General features: G+C 43.5%; 1 protein-coding gene across 7 annotated transcripts in view; it reads right to left on the bottom strand.

Moving 5' to 3' along the window:
• LOC137518990 (polyamine-modulated factor 1-binding protein 1-like) overlaps positions 1-27,947 on the bottom strand; it is a 539,976-nt gene that overhangs the window by 63,712 nt on the left and 448,317 nt on the right. For all 7 annotated transcript variants that reach the window (XM_068237518.1, XM_068237520.1, XM_068237522.1 and 4 more), the window contains one exon: positions 23,214-23,288. In XM_068237518.1, coding sequence (XP_068093619.1) covers positions 23,214-23,288 — 75 coding nt within the window. The remainder of the gene's footprint in view (positions 1-23,213; positions 23,289-27,947) is intronic.

Raw genomic sequence — 27,947 nt, 5'->3', positions numbered from 1 at the left:
TAAGCCTACCGATGAAATTTACGTAGCCTTTAAGATGTCACTAAACAGAATGTAAATGCTAACAGTTTCAGTGGCGCAATATAACTGTCCAAAATAGCTGAATGCGTTATGCGAAAATGACGGCGACAATTTTATTTAATATCGATTTACATTCCCTTGGCACGCTTTTATGCTATTGATTATAATAAAATCTCATGTTGAAAAATACTTTAGAGGTGTTAAAAGCTGGAGGTTGAAATCAGAGCTATAGTCTTTTTGATGTTTAAGATATACAAAAGGAAGAGATAAACAGATCAGTGCTTTAGTGTTGTAAAAACCTCACTTCTAAGGGAAATTTGTAATTATTGGAATAAGTCTGATTTTTGTGAAGCAGTAAGAATGGGCTCATCTGTGAAACACTAAGCCTGCTACAGAAGAATCTAGTGGGGATTTAGAACGCCACTGATTTTGATAGGGCACAATGGCTACCTGTTGCTCCTTGCTGCACCAGGGCTTTGAAGAGGACTGGAGAGACTTGTGTCCCTTTTGTGGCCAGGAAGCCAGGGGCTTGTGATGTTTTTGCAGCCAGAACGCAGTGTATGTCCAGCACAGTTCTACACCCAGCAGTTCACAGACACTTTTTGAGCAAGGAGATATCCCAAAGAAAATAGTGGCCCTGGCATGCAGAGTAGAAGACCATGCCAGAGGTGCATCACTTGTGAACCAGCCCCTGTAACTAAGGTGCTAATGTGCTGCAAACATTCTACCCTTGAAACTAACATGTTTCCCCCCAACAAGGGGGCTTTGTAAGGGATAGTGCAAAGTGTGTATAAAGGTAATACAAGCAGACATGAAAAGAATCATATCAAATATTACACATAGTGTACAGTCTAGCCCACCTGAGCTTCAAAGAGGTTTGGAGTGAATTGGGTCCCTTTTGTGGCCAGGAAGCCAGGGCCTTGTGTAGTTTTTCCAGCCAGAACGCAGTGAACGTCCAGCACAGTTCTACACCCAGCAGTTCACAGACACTTTTTAATCAGGGAGATCTCCCAATGAAAATAGTGGCCGCAACATGCCGAGTAACATGCTGAGCACCTGTAACTAAGGTGCTACAAACATTCTCCCCTTAAAACTAACATGTTTCACCCCACAAGGGGGCTTCGTCAGGGACAATGAAAGTACACCAGACATGAAAAGTATCATATCAAATAATACACATAGTGTACAGAGTTCAAGTATCCCTATAGGAAGTTATTAGCGATCTATATCAGCTGTTTTAGTAGTTAGTCATGCTGTGTTTTTGGAATTTGTTTTAAATAATGGATTTAAAGTTAAATTTAATAGGATTTAGAGGCAATAGAGTTTATCTTTTTGATTGCAGGATCAAATTAGCGTGTATATGTTCTTATAGGCCCCCTGGGCAAAGGTAACTTTGGTTCATATTTGCTTTAAAGAGAACCTAAACTGAGAAGGATATGGATCTTTCCTTTTAAAATAATGTACCAGTTGCCGGAGTCTCCTGCTGATCCTGTGTCTCTAATACTTTTAGCCACAGCCCCTCAACAAGTATGCAGATAAGGTGATCTGACTGAAGTCAGACTGGATTAGCTGCATGCTTGTTTCAGGTGTGTGATTCAGCCACTGCTGCAGCCAAAGAGATCAGCAGGACTGCCAGGCAACTAGTATTGGTTAAAATGCAACATCCATATCCCTCTCAGTTAAGGTTCCCTTTAAGTGAGCGGTGCTGACAGCCTAAAACCCCATACACACGCTAGATAAAACTGAGCTGAGGCAGCCAATAATGATCCCTCTGCTGAGAATCCAGCCCTCCCCCCACCCATGCCCCTAAGCCAGCAATCTGCGTTCTCCACACCTACCCTGCCACGTGACATCACTCCTGTGCCCCCCCCCCCCCCCCCCCCCCCTGCAACAAAAATAGTCGCTACAGCCTCAGCCCAGTCAGTACATGAGTAGGAGGCTTAAGTCTTCAAGTCTACCTTCTGAACTTTGTTACATAATGCAGCGGAACAGGGGTGCTTTGTCCAATACCAATTCAGACAGAGTAAGGTCTCTGTCAGCTCCAAACTCTGACTAATAAGGGCAGATTTAAAATTACATGATCAGGGATAAACGTAAGCACAGGCCCAAGGCCTACGGGTAGCTCCTTTTTCAAGCTAGTCTGTCTAAAGGTGGCTATACATGGGACAATTTTTCATTTTTTTTTTCGATTAGATAATTTAGTTCGATTATTCCGTTAGATCGTATATAAAGATTTTTCCAGTATGTCCGATCAGATTTTTCTCGAAAAAACGGGATAATCGTTCGAATTTCTTGATCGAAAAAAAAAATATTTTAGACTTTCATTCGATTTGATCATTTAGATCGAATAAACAGGAAAATCAAACATTTTTGTTGTATCGTGTATGGGCACCAAACACACTCAAACTATACCTTATATACTGAATATAGTAATCCTGGATCCTAAATGAACCAATCACATAATAAATATTAAGGTGGCCATACATGGTACAATTTTTCAATTAGATAATTTAGTTCGATTATTCCATTAGATCGAATATAAAGATTTTTCCAGCATGTCCGATCATTTTTCCCGAAAAAACGGGATAATCGTTCGAATTTCTTGATCGAAAAAAAAAAAAAATATTTTCAACTTTCATTCAATTTGATCATTTAGATCGAATAAACGGGAAAATCGAATGTTTTTATTGTACCGTGTATGGCCACCATTAGTGACAATCAGCATTGTTTAGCACAAGTCAGTAGTCAGTAGTGCTGACTGACTTGCCAGGCACATGCTATCATACCATTTGGTGCCATCTCACCTCTTCTGATTGCTGCCACATAAGGCAGGGCAGAAGTGGTACCACAGGCTGAAAGTGCCATCCATTCCCACAGCTTGATGTGTATGATGATGTCACTACTTAGCTGTATAGAGGAGGGTGGGCCAGTCACAGAGGTGGCCACACATGGGCCCAGAGGCAGTTAAGTAGCAGGGGATGTAGCAGAGATTACATTCTGACATTTATCACATGGTGACATTTTTACTGCTGGCAGTTAATGTCACTGGAAGTAGCTGCTGCTTAATTTTTTGGCAGATGGAAACAGCTGTAAACAGCTATTTCCCACAATGCAACGAGGTTCACAGACGGGCAACTGCCAGGACCATGGTCCTCACAGTTTCCTGTGGGAGGGGTTCCACCACAATATCAGCCATACAGAGCCCCCTGATGACCTGTTTGTGAAAAGGAATAGATTTCTCATGTAAAAGGGGGTATCAGCTACTGATTGGGATGAAGTTCAATTCTTGGTCACGGTTTCTTTTTAAGTACCGGTATATAAATTTATATTTTAGCTAACTAAAAGCAATAGGAAACGCTTATCATTTGTTAAGAAACAATTACCATATTAACCACTTGAGGACTGCAGGGCTAAACCCCCCTAGTGACCAGGCCATTTTTAGTAAAATTATCCACTGCAGCTTTAAGGCTAAGCTGCAGGGCCGCACAACACAGCACACAAGTGATCCCTGCCCCCTTTTCTCCCCCACCAACAGAGCTCTCTGTTGGTGGGGTCTGATCGCTCCCCCCATGTTTATTTTTTTTTAAATAAATATTATTGTCAGTGATTTAAAAAAAAAAAAAAGTGTTTCTTTAAGTATGTACCCTCCCTCCCTCCTTCCCCACAGCCAGCCAATTATGGCGATCGGCTGTCATAGGCTTCTGCCTATGAGAGCCGATCGCTCTCTTGTCCCCCAGGGGGACAGCACCTAGTAAATAGACGGTGATCTCGCCGTCTAACAGTATCCCGAGCGGCAATAGCCGCTCGGAGACTGAAGGCGGGGAGGAGCTCCGCCCCCCGAGCAAGAGATGCACGCGCAGCGTGCGCGCGATCTCATGCAAATTACAGCCCCAGGACTTTACGCCAATCGGCGTTAGGCGGCCCTGGGGCTGCCGCCGCGGCCACGCCCGTTGGCGTGACGTGGGCTGCAGAAGGTTAAATATATCCGTGTCAAGGGGCTCTTGAGACAAGACAGAACAATTACATTGTTCTACAGTATTTACTGATATTGCTATATTTTATCCTGGTGGACTCAAAGTGCCAGAGTTGCAGCCGCAGAGAGTCTAGCCCAAGGACTCCTTACTGAATCTGAGCAGGCTTACTGAACAGGAAGAACCAAGATTTGAACATCATACAAAAGGGACAACAAATCCAGGAGCAACTCGCCATGTTAGATTCAAATAAAACTTCAACAAATGTAATCTGTTTCTTCCATTAAAAGATAATCAGCGGCAAAAAGACATAAAGCATATACTTAACGTTCAGGAGGCAGTGGAGGTGGTGCGGCTTCCTCCGCACCACCTCCTATCTTGGAAGAAACAGATTAAAGTTGTTGAAGTTTTATTGGAATCTAACATGGCAAGTTGCTCCTGGATTTCTTTTCCCTTTTGTATGATGTTGCGTTTGCCACTATTTTTCCAATCCGGAAGTTGCACCGCTGATGGAAGTGAGCACCAGGCATTGAGACATAGGTGTGCACTCGCTCTTTTCTCTCTCTATCTACCAGAACCAAGATTTGAACCCAGGTATCCTGTGTCAGAGGAACCACTGCACTATCCAGTAGTAGCTCGAAAAAAAACAGGGGACTTGGTGAGCACGGCCTATCAAAAGGGTTACATACCAACAAAATGTTGAGAAACACGATTTAGAAGATATTGACATAGTCAAGAGGCGTAACTAGAGAGCATGCAATCCCTCCCAAATTGTGATGGACCGTACCAAGGTTCAGACTCCAGGGAGCAAGGCAGGTGGGAAAAGCGGAATGGCAATGTGCACCAAAACAGGAAGGGAGATATAACTATGCCTACTTTATGTACTGCTCTGCTTTGCTGCCATTGGAGGTTACTGGGGAACCTCTAGATGGGGGCCCCTATATAAGAGAGGGTAAAAAGCTGGGTCCCACTATGGCTGCAGGGGCAGCTCACTTGCACATGAAAATACCTTTACAGATCTATTATAATTACATTATTCCCACTGTACGCAGCATGTACACAGTCTTATGAAACAGATACCTTGTGTGTTTCTACCATCTATACATGGTTCTAATTATCCGGATCCATATGTATCCTGATGTCTGCGTGTTTAACAGAATCAAGTCAGAGGTCATAAAACATGCCTGAGACACTGGTATGTTCTACATGAATTATCAGCAGCCATGAATGAAAGGCAGTATTAAATGACAGCTACACTGCATGAAATGTCATCTTATGTCAGAATGTAGGAAACACACATACATCAGCCGGATTACAAGAAATCAATCTATTCTTCATACACACACACAAGATCATGTAAATGGAGGCAGCCAATAGTAAGTTCATTTGGGAGCCCCCCCATCTGTGTCACTTAAAGCAGACCTCTACTCAGAATTTCCTATCTGCTCTAAAAGATAAGCAACAGCATAATAATGGGAGCGGACATAGGGTTAAAATCCAGTGTTTGCAAATTAGCTGCACTGCCAGGACTGCTGAAATTCCTGAGTGACACAGCTGAGAGATCAAATTACAGTTATTAGTCACAGATGAGGGTAATAAGACAGGCTAAACTCTCTAAATCAGGGGTCTCAAACTCGCGGCCCACGGGCCATTTGCGGCCCTCGATACAATATTTTGTGGCCCTCGCCGGCAAAAGCTTACTTATAGTTCGCTTTAGTGCTCCCAAGTAATCCGCCGCATCCCCGCCGCTAAACGAGGGCTGCAGAGCCCCCAAATCGCCCGGGGGGCAATCTGTCGGCATTTCCTGGAAGGGGCAGAGCTTTCAGCTTCAGCTCTGCCCCTCCTGACGTCAATCGCGGCACATCGCCGCCTCTGCCCGCCCCTCTCTGTGAAGGAAGAGTGAGAGGGGCGGGCAGAGAAGTTGAAAGCTCTGCCCCTTCCAGGAAATGCCGGCGGATTGCCCCCCGGGCGATTTGGGGGCTCTGCAGCCCTCGTTTTGCGGCGGGGCCATGACGGATTACTTGTAATGGGAGCACTGACGCAAACTATAAGGTAAAATAGGCAAAATAGTTTGCTTCAGTGTGAATTTGATTTTGAAATAAAAATCAATGCAAGGGGGGGGGGGAGGGGGGGGAGCTGCTGATTGATTGATTCCTTATGCGGCCCAGCCTCATCCTGACTTTGCCTCCTGCGGCCCCCAGGTAAATTGAGTTTGAGACCCCTGCTCTAAATGCATACGGGGTGCATTTCTCTCTGGCTTCCTTCTGTCCTGTGCAAAAGTTTAGGTCCACTTTAAAGGGAACCTGAGATGAGAGGAATATGGTGGCTGTCATATTTATTTCTTTTTGCACAATACCAGTTTCCTGGCAGTCCTGCTGACCCTTCATGTATCAGTAGTGTCTGAATCACACACCTGAAACAAGCATGTAGCTAATCTAGTCAGACTTCAGTCAGAGCAAGTGATCTGCATTCCTGTTCTGAGTCTATAGGTAAAAGTACAGGCGGGCCCCTACTGACAAACAGGTTCCGTTATGGGAGGTTGTTTGTAATTTGAATATGTAAGTGAAGTCATATGTTATACATAGTGAAATGTGAATCAACTATTTGCTTTTTGACAACTCTGGATTTGGACATAGAAACAATATGTTGTGTTGTTTTCAATGCGCTTTTTGTAGTTTTTTTTTTTTTTTACTTCTTGTAACAGGTTATGAATAGTGTAACGTAAAAAAAAAAGAGAAAAAAACTAATAATAAAAACAATACAGACAACTTTGTAATAACCGTTGTAACTTATGTCATTTGTAAGTAGGGTACTGTCAGTATTAGAGGCAGAGGATCAGCAGGACAGCCAGGCAATTTGCAACTGAAGTGAGAGGTATATGGAGGTTGCCATATTTATTTTCCATGTAAAGGGAATCTAAACTGAAAGGTACATGGATGTTTCCTTTTAAACAATACCAGTTGCTTGGCAGTCCTGCTGATCTCTTTGGCTGCAGTAGTGGTTGAGTCACACACCTGAAACAAGCATGCAGCTAATCCAGTCTGACTTCAGTCAGAGCACCTGATCTGAATGCTTGTTGAGTGGCTGTGGCTAAAAGTATTAGAGACACAGGATCAGCAGGAGAGTCAGGTAACTGGTATTACCGTACTTTAAAGGGAAAAATCCATATCCTTCTCAGTTTAGGTTCCCTTTAACCACTTGAGGACCACAGTCTTTTCGCCCCTTAAGGACCAGAGCCTTTTTCTCCATTCAGACCACTGCAGCTTTCACGGTTTATTGCTCGGTCATACAACCTACCACCTAAAGGAATTTTACCTCCTTTTCTTGTCACTAATACAGCTTTCTTTTGCTGCTATTTGATTGCTGCTGCAAGTTTTAGTTTTTATTATATTCATCAAAAAAGACATGAATTTTGGCAAAAAAAATGACTTTTTTAACTTGCTGTGCTAACATTTTTCAAATAAAGTAAAATTTCCTATACATTTGAGCGCGAAAGTTATTCTGCTACATGTCTTTGATAAAAAAAAAAAAAACATTCAGTGTATATTTATTGGATTGGGTAAAAGTTATAGCGTTTACAAACTATGGTGCCAAAAGTGAATTTTCCCATTTTCAAGCATCTCTGACTTTTCTGCGCACCTGTCAGGTTTCATGAGGGGCTAAAATTCCAGGATAGTACAAATACCCCCCAAATGACCGCATTTTGGAAAGAAGACATCCCAAAGTATTCAGTGAGAGGCATGGTGAGTTCATAGAAGATTTTATTTTTTGTCACAAGTTAGCAGAAAATGACACTTTCTGACAAAAAAAAAAAATTTCCATTTCTTCTAACTTGCGACAAAAAAAAAATTAAATCAGCCACGGACTCACTATGCTCCTCTCTGAATACCTTGAAGTGTCTACTTTCCAAAATGGGGTCATTTGTGGGGTGTGTTCACTGTCCTGGCATTTTGGGGGGTGCCTAATTGTAAGCACCCCTGTAAAGCCTAAAGATGCTCATTGGACTTTGGGCCCCTTAGCGCAGTTAGGCTGCAAAAAAGTGCCACACATGTGGTATTGCCGTACTCAGGAGAAGTAGTATAATGTGTTTTGGGGTGTATTTTTACACATACCCATGCTGGGTGGGAGAAATATCTCCGTAAATGACAATTGTTTTATTTTTTTTACACACAATTGTCTATTTATAGAGATATTTCTCCCACTCAGCATGGGTATGTGGATAAATACACCCCAAAACACATTATACTACTTCTCCTGAGTACGGCGATACCATGTGTGGCACTTTTTTGCACCCTAACTGCGCTAAGGGGCCCAAAGTTCAATGAGTACCTTTAGGATTTCACACTTCATTTTGAGAAATTTCGTTTCAAGACTACTCCTCACAGTTTAGGGCCCCTAAAATGCCAGGACAGTATAGGAACCCCACAAATTACCTCATTTTAGAAAGAAGACACCCCAAGGTATTCCGTTAGGAGGATGGTGAGTTCATAGAAGATTTTTTTTTTTTGTGTCATTTTCCGCTAACTTGTGACAAAAAATAAAATCTTCTATGAACTCACCATACTCCTAACGGAATACCTTGGGGTGTCTTCTTTCTAAAATGGGGTCATTTGTGGGGTTCCTATACTGCCCTGGCATTTTAGGGGCCCTAAACCGTGAGGAGTAGTCTTCAAACCAAATGTCGCAAAATGACCTGTGAAATCTTTGGGCCCCTTAGCACAGTTAGGCTGCAAAAAAGTGTCACACATGTGGTATCGCCGTACTCAGAAGAAGTAGTGTAATGTGTTTTGTGGTGTATTTTTACATATAACCATGCTGGGTGGGAGAAATATCTCTGTAAATGACACATTTTTGATTTTTTTTTAAACACAATTGTCCATTTACAGAGAGATTTCTCCCACCCAGCATGGGTATGTGTAAAAATACACCACAAAACACATTATACTACTTCTCCTGAGTATGGCGATACCACATGTGTGACACTTTTTTGCAGCCTAGGTGCGCTAAGGGGCCCAATGTCCTATTTACAGGTCATTTTGAGGCATTTGTTTTCTAGACTACTCCTCACGGTTTAGGGCCCCTAAAATGCCAGGGCAGTATAGGAACCCCCCAAGTGACCCCATTTTAGAAAGAAGACACCCCAAGGTATTCCGTTAGGGGTATGGTGAGTTCATAGAAGATTTTATTTTTTGTCACAAGTTAGTGAAAAATGACACTTTGTGAAAAAAACTATAAAAATCCAATTTCCGCTAACGTTTGACAAAAAATAAAATCTTCTATGAACTCATCATACACCTAACAGAATACCTTGGGGTGTCTTCTTTCTAAAATAGGGTCACTTGTGGGGTTCCTATACTGCCCTGGCATTTTACGGGCCCAAAACTGTGAATAGTCTGGAAACCAAATTTCTCAAAATGACTGTTCAGGGGTATAAGCATCTGCAAATTTTGATGACAGGTGGTCTATGAGGGGGCAAATTTTGTGGAACCGGTCATAAGCAGGGTGGCCTCTTAGATGACAGGATGTTTTGGGCCTGATCTGATGGATAGAAGTGCTAGGGGGGTGACAGGAGGTGATTGATGGGTGTCTCAGGGGGCGGTTAGAGGGGAAAATAGATGCATTCAATGCACTGGGGAGGTGATTGGAAGGGGGTCTGAGGGGGATCTGAGGGTTTGGCCGAGTGACCAGGAGCCCACACGGGGCAAATTAGGGCCTGATCTGATGGGTAGGTGTGCTAGGGGGTGACAGGAGGTGATTGATGGGTGTCTCAAGGTGTGATTAGAGGGGGGAAATAGATGCAAGCAATGCACTAGCGAGGTGATAAGGGCTGGGGTCTGAGGGCGTTCTGAGGTGTGGGTGGTGCTGAAGGAGACTTCTTATTAGACTTAGACTTATTTGGGGCTTCCTCCAGCTCCCCGTACCAGGTCTCCCGACATCCTCTTCTGCTCGCTCTTGGTCCCGCACGCAGCTGCAGTAATCGGTGACTTCAGGTGCAGTAGCATATGCGCTTTGTCAACAAGAAATAGGTACGGGCACCATCCGTCATTCAGCTCATTTATTGTATAGACATTACATGTGCAACACATGACATCAGATACACATCACCTGTATGTCATGGCGATATCTGTGCGGGGTGGAGGTGGGTGTTCAGGGCTGCATAAGGGTCGGCGACGGCCGTTTCGCATCCACCAGGATGCTTGGTCACGCTGCGTTCCAAGCGACCTGGTGGAAGCAAAACGGCCGTCGCCGACCCTTATGCAGCCCTGAACACCCACCTCCACCCCGCACAGATATCGCCATGACATACAGGTGATGTGTATCTGATGTCATGTGTTGCACATGTAATGTCTATACAATAAATGAGCTGAATGACGGATGGTGCCCGTACCTATTTCTTGTTGACAAAGCTCCTCGATACCCTTCCTTCCTACATCTTGACACGGAGCACACGCCAGTGGCCAGTATTATCTACTTGGGCATTGGGACCCGCTGTGCGGGAAGCTTTGCCCCACACCATCTCTACCCACAGATCCTCCTTGGAATTAAAGGAGTGTCACACTTACTTCTTCTCTTGGAACAGCAGTAGCATATGCACGCCCAGCCACCACGTCTCCATCACGTTATCCCGCCTGTCGCCGTAAGCGCCCTTCACATGCATGGTTCAATCTTTAGAGAACCGCGCTGGCTGCTTACGACGATTGGCATGATGATGCGATGGCCAGGGAGCGCACACATGCGACTTCACGTGCTATAGTAATTGCATGTGCTATTATACTGTATATCCTGCTGTATATCCTGCTACTAAATAAGCAACAAATTATCTTTCAGGTTGGCTTCTTTATTATAACCACCCCCAACCTTATCTAGTATTACTTGGTTTAGCTGTATAATAATTTAAGCAGACACCTGACAGTTATTGAAACTATGTGATCTTGTCAGAAGGAGGGAATTATTTGCATATGACAGCAGATAATAATAATAACAACAAGAACAATAATAATCATCATAATTAAAACATCAATAGCAATTGTGCTTGCTAAAGCCAATTTGTACAATAATTATATTTTCAGTTACTTTTCTATTACAGCTCAGCCTTATATACATGGCATAAGTAATTCCATGGTCAGGATTTTATAAAATTCTCATTTCCTTACAGTGATGTAGTCGGAAGGAACACCTGTACACCTGCTTATTCAAGCAGTTATCTAATCCGTCAATCATGTGGTAATAGTGGAATGTATAAATCATGCAGATACGGGTCAGTTACTTTTGTTAAGGTTCACATTAAACAGCAAAATAGGAGAAAATGAGATTCAGTGATTCTGACCGTAGCATGATTTTTGATGCCATACTGGATGATCTGAGTATTTCCATAACAATGATCCATCTGGGATTCTCATGCACAACAGTCCCTAGAGTTTACTGTGAATACTAAACAAATAAAAAAAAATAATCCACTGTGAGCCGTAGTTCTACAGACTGTTTCAAGCTAATAGAAAAACAAAAGTTTACATGAATTATCAATTAATAAAGTGTTAGAGTAATCCTAAAAATTTGCCAAAAAGTGTATTAGGAATCTGAATCGCAGCTGGGTGACATAACTTAGTATTTGCTGAGAGTAGAATTGCAAAACAAGAAGTGATGTGCAAATGCTTACATAAACATAACTTCCGCTGCAACTCTTTTTCACCTGCCATTCACTAGCATTCTATAAGACAAATATCGCCACAAATGAAGGTATCTTTGCTGCAATATGCAGTGCAATCTTTGGCTTAAAAGGAACCTACACTGAGAAGGATATGGATTTTTCTTTTTAAAATAATACCAGTTGCTTGACTCTCTTGCTGATCCTGTGTTTCTTAATACTTTTAGCCACAGCCCCTGAACAAGCATGCAGATCAGGTGCTCTAACTGAAGTCAGACTGGATTAGTTGCATGCTTGTTTCAGGTCTGTGATTCAGGCACTACTGAAGCCAAAGAGATCAGCAGGACTGCCAGGCAACTGGTATTGTTTAAAAGTAAACATCCATATCCCTCTCAGTTTAGGTTCTCTTTAAAGGGAATATCCAACCTCATACATTTTTTTTTTAAATCTACTTATCCGGGGCTTCCTCCAGCCCCTTGCAGCCGACATGTCCCTTGTCGAAGCTCCGCTCTCAGCCGTCAGTGCAGAGGCCGACCTCGCAAAGGTCGTCCTCTACTATGCCTGCACGAGGGCCTCAGTCAATCAAGTCCACGTTGCCTGCGCAGTACACTCAGGACAACGTGGATGTGATTGACAGAGGCGATCACGCAGGAGCAGTAGAGTACGACCTCGCGAGGTCGACCTCTGCACTGGCGGGGACCCCGGGCCAGTGGCTGAGAGTGGAGTTGCAGCGCAGGACATGTCGGCTTCAAGGAGCTGAAAGAAGCACTGGGTCAGTAGATGTTTATTTATTTTTTTCTTATGAGGTCGAACATTCACTTTAATAATCATCCACACAATTATAACAGTACACTTCACCGCTCCACCAAAACCTGTTAGGTAAATAAACAAGGAGTCTCCCACAGCACATAACAATACTTGCTTTTGAGCCTGCATTAGAAGCACTGAATTTGTGCTCACAGCACAGAGAGAAGAGATATATCAGCTGTTATCAGCCTAACTGAATAGAGGACATTGCTTCCCTGCTTCTCTATTATGGACACCAGGATCTGTATTTGTGCTGTAATTATGCCATCCAGCAAACTAAAACACTACCTAATTTGTGTTGCTTTCCCTATTAGAAACATGTTACTAGGGTAATCCCCATAGCCTAAATTTTGCTGTAGTTTCTCTTTAAGAAGTGCCAAGTAATCACACTGGCAGAGTTACAATCCATTCGCACTTGAGCGGGAATTGCGTGATTCCCGCTCAAGGCAAACCGCTAGCACATGTAACACTATGGCAGTGTTCTCACTGCCGCGTTTGCGGTTAGCGTTCACGGCAAATGTGTTACATGCAGCAGTTTGCCGGCGAGTCCGGAACGATCGCGATTAGCATGTATATAACCGCTAATTGCGATCGCGCCTAAACCTGAAAGCTATGTGTAGCGTCCAGCATTGGCTGCGTTTGTGGCTTCGAGTCCCTCTAAGGCAGGGTTGGGCAAACCTTTTCCCGCTGCGGGCCGCATTCCTCTAGTAGCCCGAATGCCTCACCTCTCCGCCCTTCCTAGGCCGGCCCACCCATGACGCCAAGTGAGGCGTCTTCCTCAGGCGGTGGAAGTCTGGGGGGTGGTGCCAGGCAGGGCCAGGAAGGGTGCCTGGCCTGCTGCCTCCCAGTGTGCAGCTGCCCGCCTGGCCGTGGTGGGGCCCGTCGTGAGATGAGCTGGAGGGGGTAGCAGCCAGGACGAGGGAGCAGTGGGCACAGCGGTGGGGAGGGGGGTCAGATCCCCTTCCCACACCTGGGTCTGCCCCTCCCTGCACTCCCCCTCCAGCTATTAGTGCTCTGTATGTGTGTCATGCAGCGGGCGGGGAGCAATGACTCACCTCCTTCTGATCCAGGCGATGGGTTCTACAAGCTCGTCACTTCCTGCAATGCCACCCACTGTACTTGCGGAAGTACAGTGGGCGGCATTGAGGAGGAGATGAGCTTGTGGAATGCAGCACCTGGAACGCCGAAGGAGGTGAGTCATTGTTTCCCTGTCTGCTGCCTGACACAATTACACAACACTGATAGCTGGAGGAGGAGTGCGGACGGACGGACGGACGGGGGGGGGGGGTGGACACAGGTGAAGAAGGGGGGGTCCGACCCCCCTCCCCACTGCTGTGCCCGCTTCCCCCTCCCCTTCCTGTCTGCTACCCCCTTAGGGCTACCTATACTGGGGCAACTATACTACCTATACTGGGGGAAATACTACTACCTATATGGGGAAATTATACTAACTATACAGGGGCAACTATACTAGCTACCTATACTGGAGCAACAATACTACCTATACTGGGGCAACTATAATACCTGTACTGGGGGCAACTATACTATGCTACCTATACTGGGGACACTATACTACCTATACTAGAGGCAACTATACTACCTATACTGGAGGCAACTATACTAGCTACCTATAATGGGGCAACTACAGTTGTGTTCAAATTTATTCAACCCCCAATGCTGAAAAGGGGTTTAGGAAATTTAGTGAACATTTGTAATTGTGTTTAGAATGAAATCTTACAAGGACTTTTTAAAGAACCAAATGCAACTAAAGTGACATCAATTGTTTTTGTAATACAGTATTAAATGTTTTTTTTTGTGAGTGATTTCTTCATTGACACAATTATTGAACCCCTTAAAGACTACCACTCTTAAAGAGAATCTGTACTCTAATATTCTTACAATAAAAAGCATACCATTCTATTCATTATTTTCTCCTGTGCCCCTCTGTGCTGTTTCTGCCACTCTCTGCTGCAATCCTGGCTTGTAATTAACAGTTTTAGGCAGTGTTTACAAACAAACTAACCAGCTTCTAATAGGCTCAGCTAAGCATAGTGTGTGAGTCATTCAGAGTATGCAGGGGGCCTGCAGAGGGTGTGTATCGCTTCTACCAATCACAAGCAGCCCTGCACATTCCACACAATCAAGCTTTAGCCCGACAAACAGGACAGAGGAAAGATACATTGATTTATTACAGAGACAGTGCAGTTAGGAAAGACTGCAGTAAGCCAGAGCAGATTAGAACAGGCATAGGAACTTATAGGATAGAAGAACTAAGGCTGAAAAAATTGTTACAGAGTCTCTTTAAGAACAGAGGTTTATTCAAGTGTTTTCGATCAGGTATTGAAAACACCTGTGGATGTTAACGAGCAGCAATCAAGCATAATAAGCACCAATTAGGCAAATTTAAAATGACTGTGATACTCAGCTACTTCTAGACATTTACTGGTGTGTTTACAAACATGTTGAAGTCAAGAGAATGGTCCAGGAAGACAAGAGAAGAGGCGATTTCTCTTCACAGAAAGGGCAATGGCTATCAGAAGATTGCAAAGATGTTAAACATACCAAGAGACACCATAGGAAGCATCATTCGCAAATTCAAGGCAAAGGGCACTGTTGAAATGCTACCTGGTCGTGGCAGAAAGAAGATGCTGACTTTGACTGCTGTGCGCTATCTGAAGCACAAAGTGGAGAAAAGCTCCCGTGTGACTGCTGAGGAACTAAAAAAAGTTTTGTCAGATGCGGGTACTGAAGTTTCAGCTCAGACAATAAGGCTCACACTGCGTAATGAAGGCCTCCATGCCAGAACTCCCAGGCGCAGCCCCTTGCTGTCTCCAAAGAATAAGAAGAGTGGACTGCAGTATGCCAAAAGGCATGTGGACAAAACACAAAAGTTTTGGGATAGTGTTCTGTGGACTGATGAAACAAAATTAAAACTGTTTGGGCCCATGGATCAACGCTATGTTTGGAGGAGGAAGAACAAGGCCTATGATGAAAAGAACACCTTAAGCCCTATTCAGAATGTTGCTACGTAGTGTTCAAAGGAATGCCTTTTACCCACAATTACATAGGAATCTTATGGCCTTGTGTTAAAGGAGTCATCAGGCGAAAATGGATATATCTTTTCGTACACTAGATGGAAGTTTGAGCAGTTTGCAATTGTACGCTTGATTGCTGCACTCATTGTACTCCACAAGTGCTGCTCATCCGGATTCCGGATATCCGAACTTTTTTCAGCTATCCGATTCTGTTTCAAGATTCCGGATTTCTGTGGAAATCCAGATAGCCATCTGCGGATAGTTGGCTGGCAATGCGCATATCTGCGGATATCCGCAGAAATCCGACTATTGAGATACTGTATGACGTCCAGGACATCATTGAGCCAATCAGAGGGCTCCCGGCAGAAGCCTTAGCAACCAATCACAGAGGGGAACCCTGGCCGGCCCCACCTGACCTCACTGAGCCAATCAGAGGGCTCCCAGCCTAAGCCCTGGCACCCATCCCCACCTGACCTCATTGAGCTAATCAGAAGGCTCCCAGCCTAAGGCCTGGCACCCAATCACAGAAAGGAACCCTGGCCAGGCCCCCCTGTATAATAAGGAGGGCTGCCATGATGAGACATATCGTCCTTGCTTGTGAATGCTCACTGAGAGACATGCTCCAGTGCTGATGGCAGGGCTGCCTTTACACAGTGATAAACCTAAAGCTGTTCAGTGATTAAACCCTTCACTATCACTACACTATTGTATTGTTGTATTGTTAATTAGCTTGATTTCATTGTGTGGTAGAGTGTGTGCTGTGCACAGACCAGGCCAGCTGCTGCCTGCTGGTCAGCTATTAGCCTTAGCTAGCTACAGTATAGTTTACTACTGTTTTAGCTTACTACAGAACTACTGTGCTGCTGAGCAGTGCCAGTGTGACAGTTAGTGTCTTCTCCTCTGCTGTCTGACTGTCACTTGGCATGTGGCCCTTGGCACGTGGCACTTTGCATGTGGCAGGTGGCAGGTGGCACTTTGCACGTGGCACTTTGCACGTGACACTTTGCATTAGGCAGGTGGCACGTGGAACTTGACACGTGGCACGTGCAAAGTGCCACGTGCAAAGTGTCAAGTGCAAAGTGCCAAGTGCAAAGTGCCACGTACAAAGTGCCACGTGCCATGTGCAAAGTGCCACGTGCAAAGTGCCATGTGCAAAGTGCCATGTGCAAAGTGCCACGTGCCAAGTGCCACGTGCAAAGTGCCATGTGCAAAGTGCCAAGTGTAAAGTGCCACGCGCCAAGTGTAAAGTGCCACGTGCCAAGTGCAACGTGCCACGTGCAAAGTGCCACGTGCCAAGTGCCACGTGCCAAGTGCCACGTGCCAAGTGCCACGTCCGGCATTCTCCTGGCAGACGTTACACCTGCTGCTGCTGCATTGCCCTGCTGCATTTTCTGATCCCAGCGCCAGGGTGCCACAGGCCACTGCTGCTGTGCTGATACCACCTATATTTAACCCAAAACACAATTGCTGCGTAATTTTTGGGAGGTGTCTGGGCTGAAAACTGCCATGTCCCAGTTGTGCAGTTGGACTTTGGATACAATGTGGGCTGCACGACCTCTGTCTGGAACCCAGTCCTGATGTTAATTGACAGCCATTTTTTTGGGAGGGGCGGGGATTTTAAGTCCCCACATCATCAATTAGTGTTTCCCTTTGAAAAATAATCATGCTACATGCCTCATTTACCCCTAAAAAAGTTTTTAAAGCAATTTAAAGGCCACTTCCAGTTTTTCTATCCAGATATCCGAATCCGCCCGGATACCCCAGATTCTGGGGTCGGATATCCGATTCTATTTGGATACCAAAAAGGTCAAATCCGGATATTCGATCTGGATCTGGATCAATCCGGATTTTGAAAAGGGGTCTCCGAGCAGCACTGTGCTCCACCCAAACAAACTGCTAAATGTACCGCCATTTTACTTTCCATATGCTCTAAGACTGACACAAAGTGGAGACATAGCCGTGTCCCCCAAAAATGTCAATAATACGGTAAAAGTGTCAGTGACAAAGAGCATGCATTAAAATACAGACCATGACTGCTGGCCTATGACATAAGTGTAGCAAATATGCACTGCACTGGCAAAAGGTCCTCCGTAAATAGGAACTATGTGCTTAATGAAGATAGTATTACATGTATCTCAATTTTTGATTAGCCAGTGAACTAGCTTTTTTTTTTTCTTTTCAATTTTATATTGAAATACAAGAAAGAGAACAAAAAAAGCAGTTGGATCTCTAATTGTATTACTTGTACCTTCTTTATGAAAGTTGAGGATCATGCATGCGCTCATATAATATTACACGCCGTAAAAAAGGAAGAAAAAAAAAAGATTATTATTAAAAGAAATCATATTAAAGTAGCATTATAAGCAAGGAACTTTAGCCATATCCCAAGTAGCAGCACATTGCAATAAGATGAAATAAAAAGTAATTATTAATATCTTACACTCTAAATCCAACACTAGCTCTCCCTTGGCACTCAGAACATGCTCTATGCTTTCACTACATCCTATTGTATGATAAATTTAATTAGATCAATCCGAGCCAATTAAAAAATGAAACCCCTTCTGTATGTTCTGTGTGGAAACTGTTGCAATGCACCATATTTAACAAATATTTGCATGTCTGTAAAATGCAGAAGTACAAAAGAGTATTATTTCAAGTGGCTGCTCATATAAATAGAATACCGTACATTTTCACTTAAAGTACACCTGAAGTTAAAAAAAAAGTTAGATACTTCAGTAGTAGACTCTCAAAACGCTCATTGTTCCAGCCATCGTCCCCCTATACCTATTTGACTCAGGGCAAGTCAAACAGATTTCTTCTGGCCGTAACCATCCATCGTCAAGTGCATCTGGACTGGACTTTGAACAAAGAAGGTAATCCACCATTTCCCCTGTTGGTGGTATCAGTAGCTCAAAATTACTGCAAAATTGCCTGCATCTGTTAGCGCTTGTTAACACTACAAGAGCTTTTCTAAGCGCTTTGTTAGTTTAAAAGCTCTTGCTAATGTCTTCCTATGTGAGTGTTCTCACTGGAGCAATGCGATTTTGTAAAAATCCCCCATAGCATTGCATTAGCAAAAGCATTTCAAAATCACTAGTGTTTAACCTCCTTGCCGGTTATCCTGAGCTCAGCTCGGGGTAACCCGCCGCGGAGGATTCCTCAGGCCCTGGTGGGCCGATTTGCATAATTTTTTTTTTAATACACGCAGCTAGCACTTTGCTAGCTGCGTGTTACTTACGGTCGTCGCCGCTCCGCGCTGATTCGCCGCATCAGAGGGTGCTCCCACCCCCCGAGACCCGTGCACTGCCTGGCCAATCAGTGCCAGGCAGCACTGAGGGGTGGATCGGGACTCCCTCTGACGTCACGACGTCGGTGACGTCATCGCGCCTGTCGCCATGGCAACAGGGGAAGCCCTCATGGAAATCCCGTTCAGAACGGGATTTCCGGATGGGCATATGCGCCGGCGGCAATCGGCGCGTACGGGGGACGCTGCAGGGAGGGGGGGAAGCATGTAGCTAGCGCTAGGCTAGCTACATGCTAAAAAGAAAAAAACATTTCAAAAAAACACCCTCCCTGCCGTGCGCAGCACATTTTTAGAACGGCAGGGAGGTTAAAAAAAAAAACTCTTCTAGTGTGTACACACCCTTAGTTGCCTGGAGATTAAAGGATACCCGAGGTGACATGATGAGATAAAAAAAAGTGTATGTACAGTACCTGGCACACAAATAACTAGGCTGTGTTCCCTTTTTTCTTTCTCTGCCTCAAAGAGTTAAACATCAGGGATGCAAGTGACAGTTCCTGTCTGAGTCAAGACTGGGTCAGACTACAGTGTGACCCTCACTGATAAGAAATTACAACTATAAAAAACTTTCCTAAAAGAAAATGGCTTCTGAGAGCAAGAAAGAAATAAAAAGGGTCAATAATTCATAGATTTTAGCTCTGGCATATATCAATGAATGTGTCACTGAGCTAAAACAATAAAACAGTAAAACCTTAAAAAGTAGATTTAAATATAAAATAAAACTGTAGAATATCTTAAAAAGTCATTTTTAGGAGAAGGAGGATAGATGCAATTGTTTATTTCATTTGTTTATTTTCACCTCTAGTGTCCTTTAATTATGCACTTGTAGACTTTCTTTATAAGGGTTTCTGCTTCACTCTTTGCCAAAATATTTGATGCCTGGAAGTCTGAATTGCTGAGTTTCTTAACTGTATGCAGGGCTGAATTACCCACAAGTCAACTGAGGCAACTGACTTAGGACCTGAATGGAACATCTGGTGCTAGGGGGGGGGGGGGGGGGAGGGGGGGGCTGCTGCAGAACTTGTGAAGTACTGCTATGAGCCCTCTAATCCGTAGAGTTGTGTGCCCCCTTTTCCAACCTAGTTGGAAAAGATGCCCACCCAGTATGGGTGTTGTCCCCCTCCCAGCCCGCAAGCTAAATCTTGCGCTATTTTCGTATGCGTTGACCTGGCAACGTGCTGCCTCCATCACGCTGCCATGCCCTGGAGCATCTTGCATGTGTATGGTTACAAGTCTTGACAAACTGCCCATGTGCAGGACACTCCCTGGCAGCTGACGTCTATTAGATGGCTGGCGAGCTGGGGGCGGGCAACAAAAATGCAGGTAGGGGTAGCCACTGAGCCCCGGAAACACTTGTGCAGCCAAGGGAGGTAAGGTGCAAAGTTTCAAACATGTAATGATCTACAGTTGAGAGGATACTTGGTGTGATTTGCCTTCTTAAAACAGAAGGAAACTTGCAATAATTCAGCTATATGTGAACATTTGTGGTTACCCACAACGAACCATTACTAAATATGCAAATTATCTCTTGATGCCCTGTAGCCAGGCTAGCATCCAGACCTGCTGTTGTATAGCCAGCCTATAGCTTTAAATGTTACACAGCCATATCAACCCCACATGTAGACAGCCTGAGAGGTTGAGAGGATGAATTACTAACCCTGACACCAGCCGACTCTTTTAGTACTTTCAAAGAGGTTTATCTTAAAGCAGAATGAAACCCAGCATTTCTTCTTTGCTCAAAAAGATTATTTACAGCATATTATATACTACCACCATTTTTTTCATTACTAGAACAGCATTTAACTAGTTAAACACAGGACTTACAAGCTCAGTGCAGAGAAAGCTGGATGCACCTGGAGTGGAGATAATGTTATCTTGTGTTTACTCAATTGTATCAAGTGAGGAATGTGACACGCTCTCTGACTGTGCAGACTCTCCTGAACACGGACAGACAATCAGAAAGCATTTCTGCCTTCAATACAAGATGAATTAAACCAGTTATGAATAAAATGCAAAGTCAGCTCTCAGAGCAAAAAAATGTACTTTGGGAACTTGTAATTTCTAAATGAATAATAATACTTATGCGCAAAAGCAAATATGATAACCGTATGACATATAAAAAGTAGGAAAACATGTTTTTATTGAATATTATGTCAGCGTTTTATACCGCTTTAAGGGCTATCTCACATTAATTTTTACACAACCCTGGTTCTCTTTAATTATTATTATTATTATTATTATTTAGTATTTATATAGCGCCGACATATTACGCAGCGCTGTACAATGTGTATATATATATATATATATCTTGTCACTAACTGTCCCTCAAAGGAGCTCACAATCTAATCCCTACCATTGCCATATGTCTATATTATGTAGTGAAAGTACTGTAGTCTAGGGCCAATTTTAGGGGGGCCAATTAACTTATCTGTATGTTTTTGGGATGTGGGAGGAAACCGGAGTGCCCGGAGGAAACCCACGCAGACACGGAGAGAACATACAAACTCTTTTGCAGATAGTGCCCTGGCTGGGATTCGAACCAGGGACCCAGCGCTGCAAGGCGAGAGAGCTAACCACTACGCCACCGTGCTGCCCCGTTTAATGTAATGAAAGTGTTTTTTGCAGCATTGACGTAACCTGGAAGCCAAGAAGAATGGATTGGAATGCACAAGTGCAAACAATGACAACTTTAGTGCAAGTGCTAGATGACACAGAGTGAGTAAGGGTATTGTGTGGATTTTGCATTAAAAATGGCTGAGCGGGTAGAGGAATGAATCTACAGTATATCAAGGGTTAAGCTTCAATATTCACCCATGGGGACAATTTTGATGATTCAGAAGGATTTTGGGGGTGATGCAAGAAGTGCAGTACAAATAAAGGCCTGCCACAAAGGCTTCAAAGATGGAAGAGAATATGTTGAAAGTGATTGATATTTTGGAAGGCTTGCAACAAGCATATAGCTGGGTACACACATGAGATAAAAGTCTTTGGAAATTGAGGAATCAATCTTTTGCAGAGGTCTGTCAGGAAGGTTTGAAATACATTTTCACGCATGCGCTGTGTACACAGAAGTCAAGAAATATCTGGTGACCTCATACACACCTGGTTTAACGAACAGTCGATGATATCGGCCGGGATAAATTTGAACCATTGAGAGACTGATATCTTTCGTCGCTATGTTTGGTGGTCTTTTGCAATTTTTTTTGTTGTTGTTATAAGATGATCTTTGATCTTTCGTTTTGAAAATACTTTTAACTCATGTGTTTACCTAGCTTAATACCTGAGAATGTAAATGTTAATTAACAAATATCTGTAACTAAGAGTGTGAGGGTTAGGAATTCCAAAAACGACTGTGTCTGAGATTTTGTGTCAGGATCCTTTCATGGAACATGTTGCAGTGAAATACAGTCCGTGGCCGTTTAGGAAAACATGATGAAGTAGGCGATGGTGACTTCAACAAAGGATTTTGCAGAGTCTTTCGAACAATGGAAGCGTAATGATGGCCATGTCAAGAAGAACTCATGGAGAAGCATGTGATGAGTTTGGTCATGTGATAGACATGTAAGTCTCTGACTTGCTAGTCATGATCATGTGCTAAAGCAGGATGTGATCACAGCAAATCAGACCTTTGCTAACCTGTCAGCTGATCAAAAAAAATCACATGCTTCTCCAGGAGTTCTCCAAGACATGACCAAAACTAAGAAATAGATGCTGTGAAAAATATACTATATATCCACAAGGTGGCTACATTGAAGAGGTCGAAGAAGTCATTATCCTATCTACAATGTTTCTTCTATCACTTATCTTCTTCAATATACGTGTCTGTATTCATATTACATGGCTATATACTTTCCAGACAAAGTTCTTACAGCTGTAGCAATTTTCAGTGAAAGCGGAGTTTGACTTTAAGTATAATAGCATACTTTTAAACATTAACGATGCTCTTGTCTTTCAAAAGAATGATTAACATAGAATGTAGGCTCCCAGAATAGTCAAATAAATAGCTGATGACCTTAAAATGCAAAAAATTACAACCAACAAAACAAAGTTACATTTTAGAATTCTACTTCAATCCCAAGAAGATTGTGTAACCTTATACATCAAGGTAACATATTACAAAAATCATAAGAATGTGTTTCATCTAGGTTTCATAATTGATCCCTTTTAAATGAGATGGAATCAGAAGAACAATTCTGACAATATGTCTTACGGTTCTAGCTCAAAGCAGACATCTGACCAAAGAAATCAACATTTGGAACCGCGTAGAAGCATAATGAAAGTTCTGTTTTGAGTGTATAATGCGTTGACCCTTAATAGAAACATATGAAATATATTACATGGGCAGTTGAAGAGATTACAGTAATTTAGGAGGAACTCCAAAGCAAACATTTCACAATGTAGCAGAAAAGTAGTGATGGAAAAACAACTGGGCTTACTCTCGTTCTGCGGTGAGGTGAGCCAGGAGCAGGTTTTGTTCACGGATTTTCTCACCTAAGTTTTCATTGGCAAGCCTGTGTAAGAATTAGATAAGAACATGAATAAGTTGATATTATAGTTAGGAAGAAGAAAAAGACTCCTCTGTCAGCATGCAGCAGCTATGTTTCAAAGTAAGCACTGAACAGAAGATAACAAATGTGTAGATAATGTGGTTGATTTACACAGTCTTTTCTCTTGAATTATCTCATCATTTACCTTTCACCTTAAGGGCTCTTTCACACCAAGATGTTGCGTTTTAGGGGACCTTAAGGTCGCATAACGTGCCCCTAACGCAACGCATGGTGGTGCTAAAGTTGGACGCTACATAGAGACGCGTTATGCGTCTCTTGGTGCGCCGTTTTCGTTTGATACTGGTAGAACGAAAACAGCGCATGCGTCAAAAGACTATGGAGACCACGTGATGGGAACACTCCGCATCACGTGGTCCCACCAGCCAATCGTCACACAAAGCAGCCTCTCCAGGAAGTAAACATGTGACGTCACACAGTGCAGTGAATATTAATTAGCCATGTGGCTAGGCACAATAGCGGACTCTCCCCTCCTCCTCCAACATTACTGAGCATGTGCAAACAATCTAACGCGGCTAAAACCGCGTATAACGCACAGCATGCTGCACTCTCATTGAACGTGCAGCATTACACTGTAACGCAATGTGGGCACTGTGAACAGCCCATTGATTTTTCATTACTGTGAGTTGGGCTGCGTTACAGGCTGCTCTAACGTGCGCCTGTAACGTCCCACTGTGAAAGCAGCCTAAGTGTACCTGAGGCAACTTGTGACCCAAAAAACAGATACTTACCTATGAAGAAAGAAGCCTCTGGATTCTCCAGAGGCTGTCCGTGTCCCTCCTCCCTCCACTGTTGATGAGTGCAGGCCCCTGGAACCTATCCAACAAGAGCTTGTCAGATATGTTATCATGGCCAAACGCTTCTCTGCTCATTTTTTTTCAAAAAAAGAGATCCAATAGAAATATAATATACATTGCAGCAGTATAAAGTAATAGAACAAGAATACAAAAGTATGAGATCAGGTGACCAGGCAAAACAATCACATATATGGAAAAACAAACTTGACATAATTCAAGCAAAAACTGAGTACTTCCAATGGTGATGGTGGGGAAATGACGCAACGATAGCACAAATATCAGATTCATGTTGGAGCTATAAACAATCTATCTGGAATAAGGGCTATATCTGGAAGCCCGCAGTATCAAGACACCCTGTCAAATTTTTTTCAAATGTATGTGGAGCCTCCCTATGCATATATATTATCTTTTCCAACTTTTAATCTTCTCTGCTTTTTTGAATAGAAGAGTTTCGCATCAGCTAAACACGGCAACGCAATAACCCCATGTAAATCGGCCCTAAAGATACACGAAAAAATACTCTATAAGGAAAACTAACTCTTATAAGTTACATCGCATAAGCAAGTTCTGTATAGTTGGCACATGTTCAGTCAACACCATCGAAATAATGCAAAATGTTTTCTGGGTGGTACAAGTCACAATCACCGAAGAGTAAACAGTTCTTTTTAATCAGTCTCACAAAAATGACTGTGCAGTCACCATCGTATCAGCTGTCAAAAACCAGTCTGATTTCTATTCAATAATTACCTAACACACATTGTGCTCCTCTTTTATGCGCATGTGGATATAACACACAAATTTATTCCAATGAATGCACTGATCAAAATCAAACAATAATTTAACCAGCAATCTTTCAGACTAGAAGTGGAACTCACTCAGGGATCATTTCCATCTAAACTACTTTTACACTACAATGAAGTCATTACTTAATAATCATGACAAGATTAGAACTGACAGTGTAGAATTGCAAAGATTCTCGAATGTCTACTTTATAATTAAGAAACTGTGATTTTATGTCAGAATCGCCTTTCTTAATTGTAAGCGGTATGTCCTTTAGTTATATGAATGCTCCAACAAGCCTTGCTAGACTGTGTTCATTATATGGATTTTGTATGAAGCCCAAAACCGATCATATAGACTTAAAGAGACTCTGTAACAACAAAAACCTCCCCTGGGGGGTACTCACCTCGGGTGGGGGAAGCCTCCGGATCCTAATGAGGCTTCCCACGCCGTCCTCTGTCCCACGGGGGTCTCGCTGCAGCCCTCCGAACAGCCGGCGACAGAGCCGACTGTAGCTTCAATATTTACCTTTGCTGGCTCCAGCGGGGGCGCTGTGGCTGCTTTTGGCACGGAAATAGACGGAAATACCCGATCTCCGTCGGGTCCGCTCTACTGCGCAGGCGCCGGAAACTTGCGCCTGCGCAGTAGAGCAGATCGACGGCGATCGGGTATTTCCGCCTACTTCGGAGCCGACAGCCGTCAGAGCGCCTGCGCAGGAGCCAGAAAGGTAAATATTACGTCACCGCTGCACGGAGGGCTGCAGCGAGACCCCTGACGGATGGAGGACGGCGTGAGAAGCCTCATTAGGATCCGGAGGCTTCCCCCACCCGAGGTGAGTACCCCCCAGGGGACGTTTTGTCGTTACAGTTCCTCTTTAAAGAAGAACTGTAACCAAGGATTGAACTTCATGCCAATTACTAGCTGATACCCAATTTCCCATGAGAAATCTTTACCTTTTCTAAAGTAGATCACCAGGGGCGTCTGTATGGCTGATATAGTGGTGAAACTCCCCCTGCAGTGTGATGTCAGGACCTAGGACCAGGAGCCTCGTTGCATTGTGGGAAATAACCAAATGTTTCTAACTGTTAGGCAACCAGAATCTCCCTCTGTGCTTTTAGCTTATTGCATTGTTAGGGGGGTGTAGTTATAAATAATGGCAGTTGGTGCTGTTTGTTCTCATGTCTGCCAGAAGTAAAGATTACATGCAGGCTGAATGTACAGGGTGGGCCATTTATATGGATACACCTTAATAAAATGGGAATGGTTAGTGATATTAACTTCCTGCTTGTGGCACATTAGTATATGTGAGGGGGAAAACATTTCAAGATGGGTGGAGACCATGGCAGCCATTTTGAAGTTGGCCATTTTGAATCCAACTTTAGTTTTTTCAATAGGAAGAGGGTCATGTGACACATCAAACTTATTGGGAATTTCACAAGAAAAACAATGGTGTGCTTGGTTTTAACGTAACTTTATTCCTTCATGAGTTATTTACAAGTTTCTCTTTGTTTACAGCCATTGACATGTCGCCGAGATTAAAACGTGAGGAGCAGATAGAAATTGTGTTGATGTCTGGTGAATGCAGTAAGCGGGTGCAAGACATCCTACGAGACCACCCATTTCCCATGCTACAGTTAGCAAACTGCTTGCTAAGTTTCATGAAACTGGTTCAGTGTTGGATTTGCCAGAATGTGGACGCATGAAATCTGTCACTAATGAAGTAAAATCAATGGCTGTCCTAGCTTCATTCAGCAAGAGCCCACAGCGTAGCACTCGCCACATATCACTGGAGAGTGGCATTAGTCGAACATCCCTTCGGCGGATATTAGCTACTCACAAATGGAACCCTTACAAACTCCAGCTACTGCAGCATCTCAACAAGGATGACCCAGCTCGGCGCACTGAATTTGCAGTTTACGCAGAAGATTTGTTCAGTGACGAGGCAAACATTTATGTGAATGGTGAAGTTCACAAACAAAACCACTGCGTCAAAACCACCGCTATTGGTATGACACTAATCTACATTGGATAGATCCCTCCAAGCCTGTTGGAACAAAAAAATTCATGGTATGGTGTGGTAAATGAGGTACAAAGATAGTGGGGCCATTCTTCATCAATGGAAACCTCAAGGCCACTGGATATGCGAAATTGCTACATGATGTGTTTCCCTCTTTATGCACTGAAGCTGGCACAATCCCTGAGTTTTTCCAGCAAGATGGTGCACCACCACATTATGGGTGTCAGGTCCAAGCATTCCTAGATGAACAGTTTCCTGGAAAGTGGATTGGTCGTTGTGGGCCAGTTGAATGGCCCCCAAGGTCTCCCGATCTGACCCCTTTAGACTTTTATCTTTGGGGTCATCTGAAGGCAATTGTCTATGCTGTGAAGATACGAGACGTGCAGCACCTGAAACTACGGATACTGGAAGCCTGTGCTAGCATTTCTCCTGTGGTGTTGCTATCAGTGTGTGAAGAGTGTGAAAAGAGGGTTGCGTTGACAATCCAACATAAAAAGCAGCACATTGAACACATTTTATAAGTTGTCAGAAACTTGTAAATAACTCATGAAAGAATAAAGTTACATTAAAACCAAGCACACCACTGTTTTTCTTGTGAAATTCCCAATAAGTTTGATGTGTCACATGACCGTCTTCCTTATGCAGACACAGCCAAAAGGATTACAAATTATCTCATAGGCTGTGACAAGTTTACTGTCTGCCCATACCTTTATTTACTAATAGTGCGGTTCAGCAGTCCATTTCGGCCAATTACCTTTCAGCAGCCTACAGTGGTAGTTATTTACTGGCTTTGGTACTGTGGTTCCTGATGCCTGACTTTACCAGTAGTAGATCATTATGCCATGTTAGTCATAGATTAAAACAGATTGTTCCAAATAATGATAATTGCATTTTTCTCCAACATAACAATAGTTTTTTGTAGTAAAACAATTATCTTGGATACGATCAAAGAGGTGGAGTAGTTGGCACTACAGCATGGGATAGCTGATGATGGAGGTAACAGGCAGGCTT

The sequence above is a fragment of the Hyperolius riggenbachi genome, chromosome 5, assembly GCF_040937935.1.
Source record: "Hyperolius riggenbachi isolate aHypRig1 chromosome 5, aHypRig1.pri, whole genome shotgun sequence".
Lineage (NCBI taxonomy): Eukaryota > Metazoa > Chordata > Amphibia > Anura > Hyperoliidae > Hyperolius > Hyperolius riggenbachi.
The sequence above is the reverse complement of the archived record's forward strand: the minus strand, read 5'-3'. Positions and strand labels throughout refer to the sequence as shown.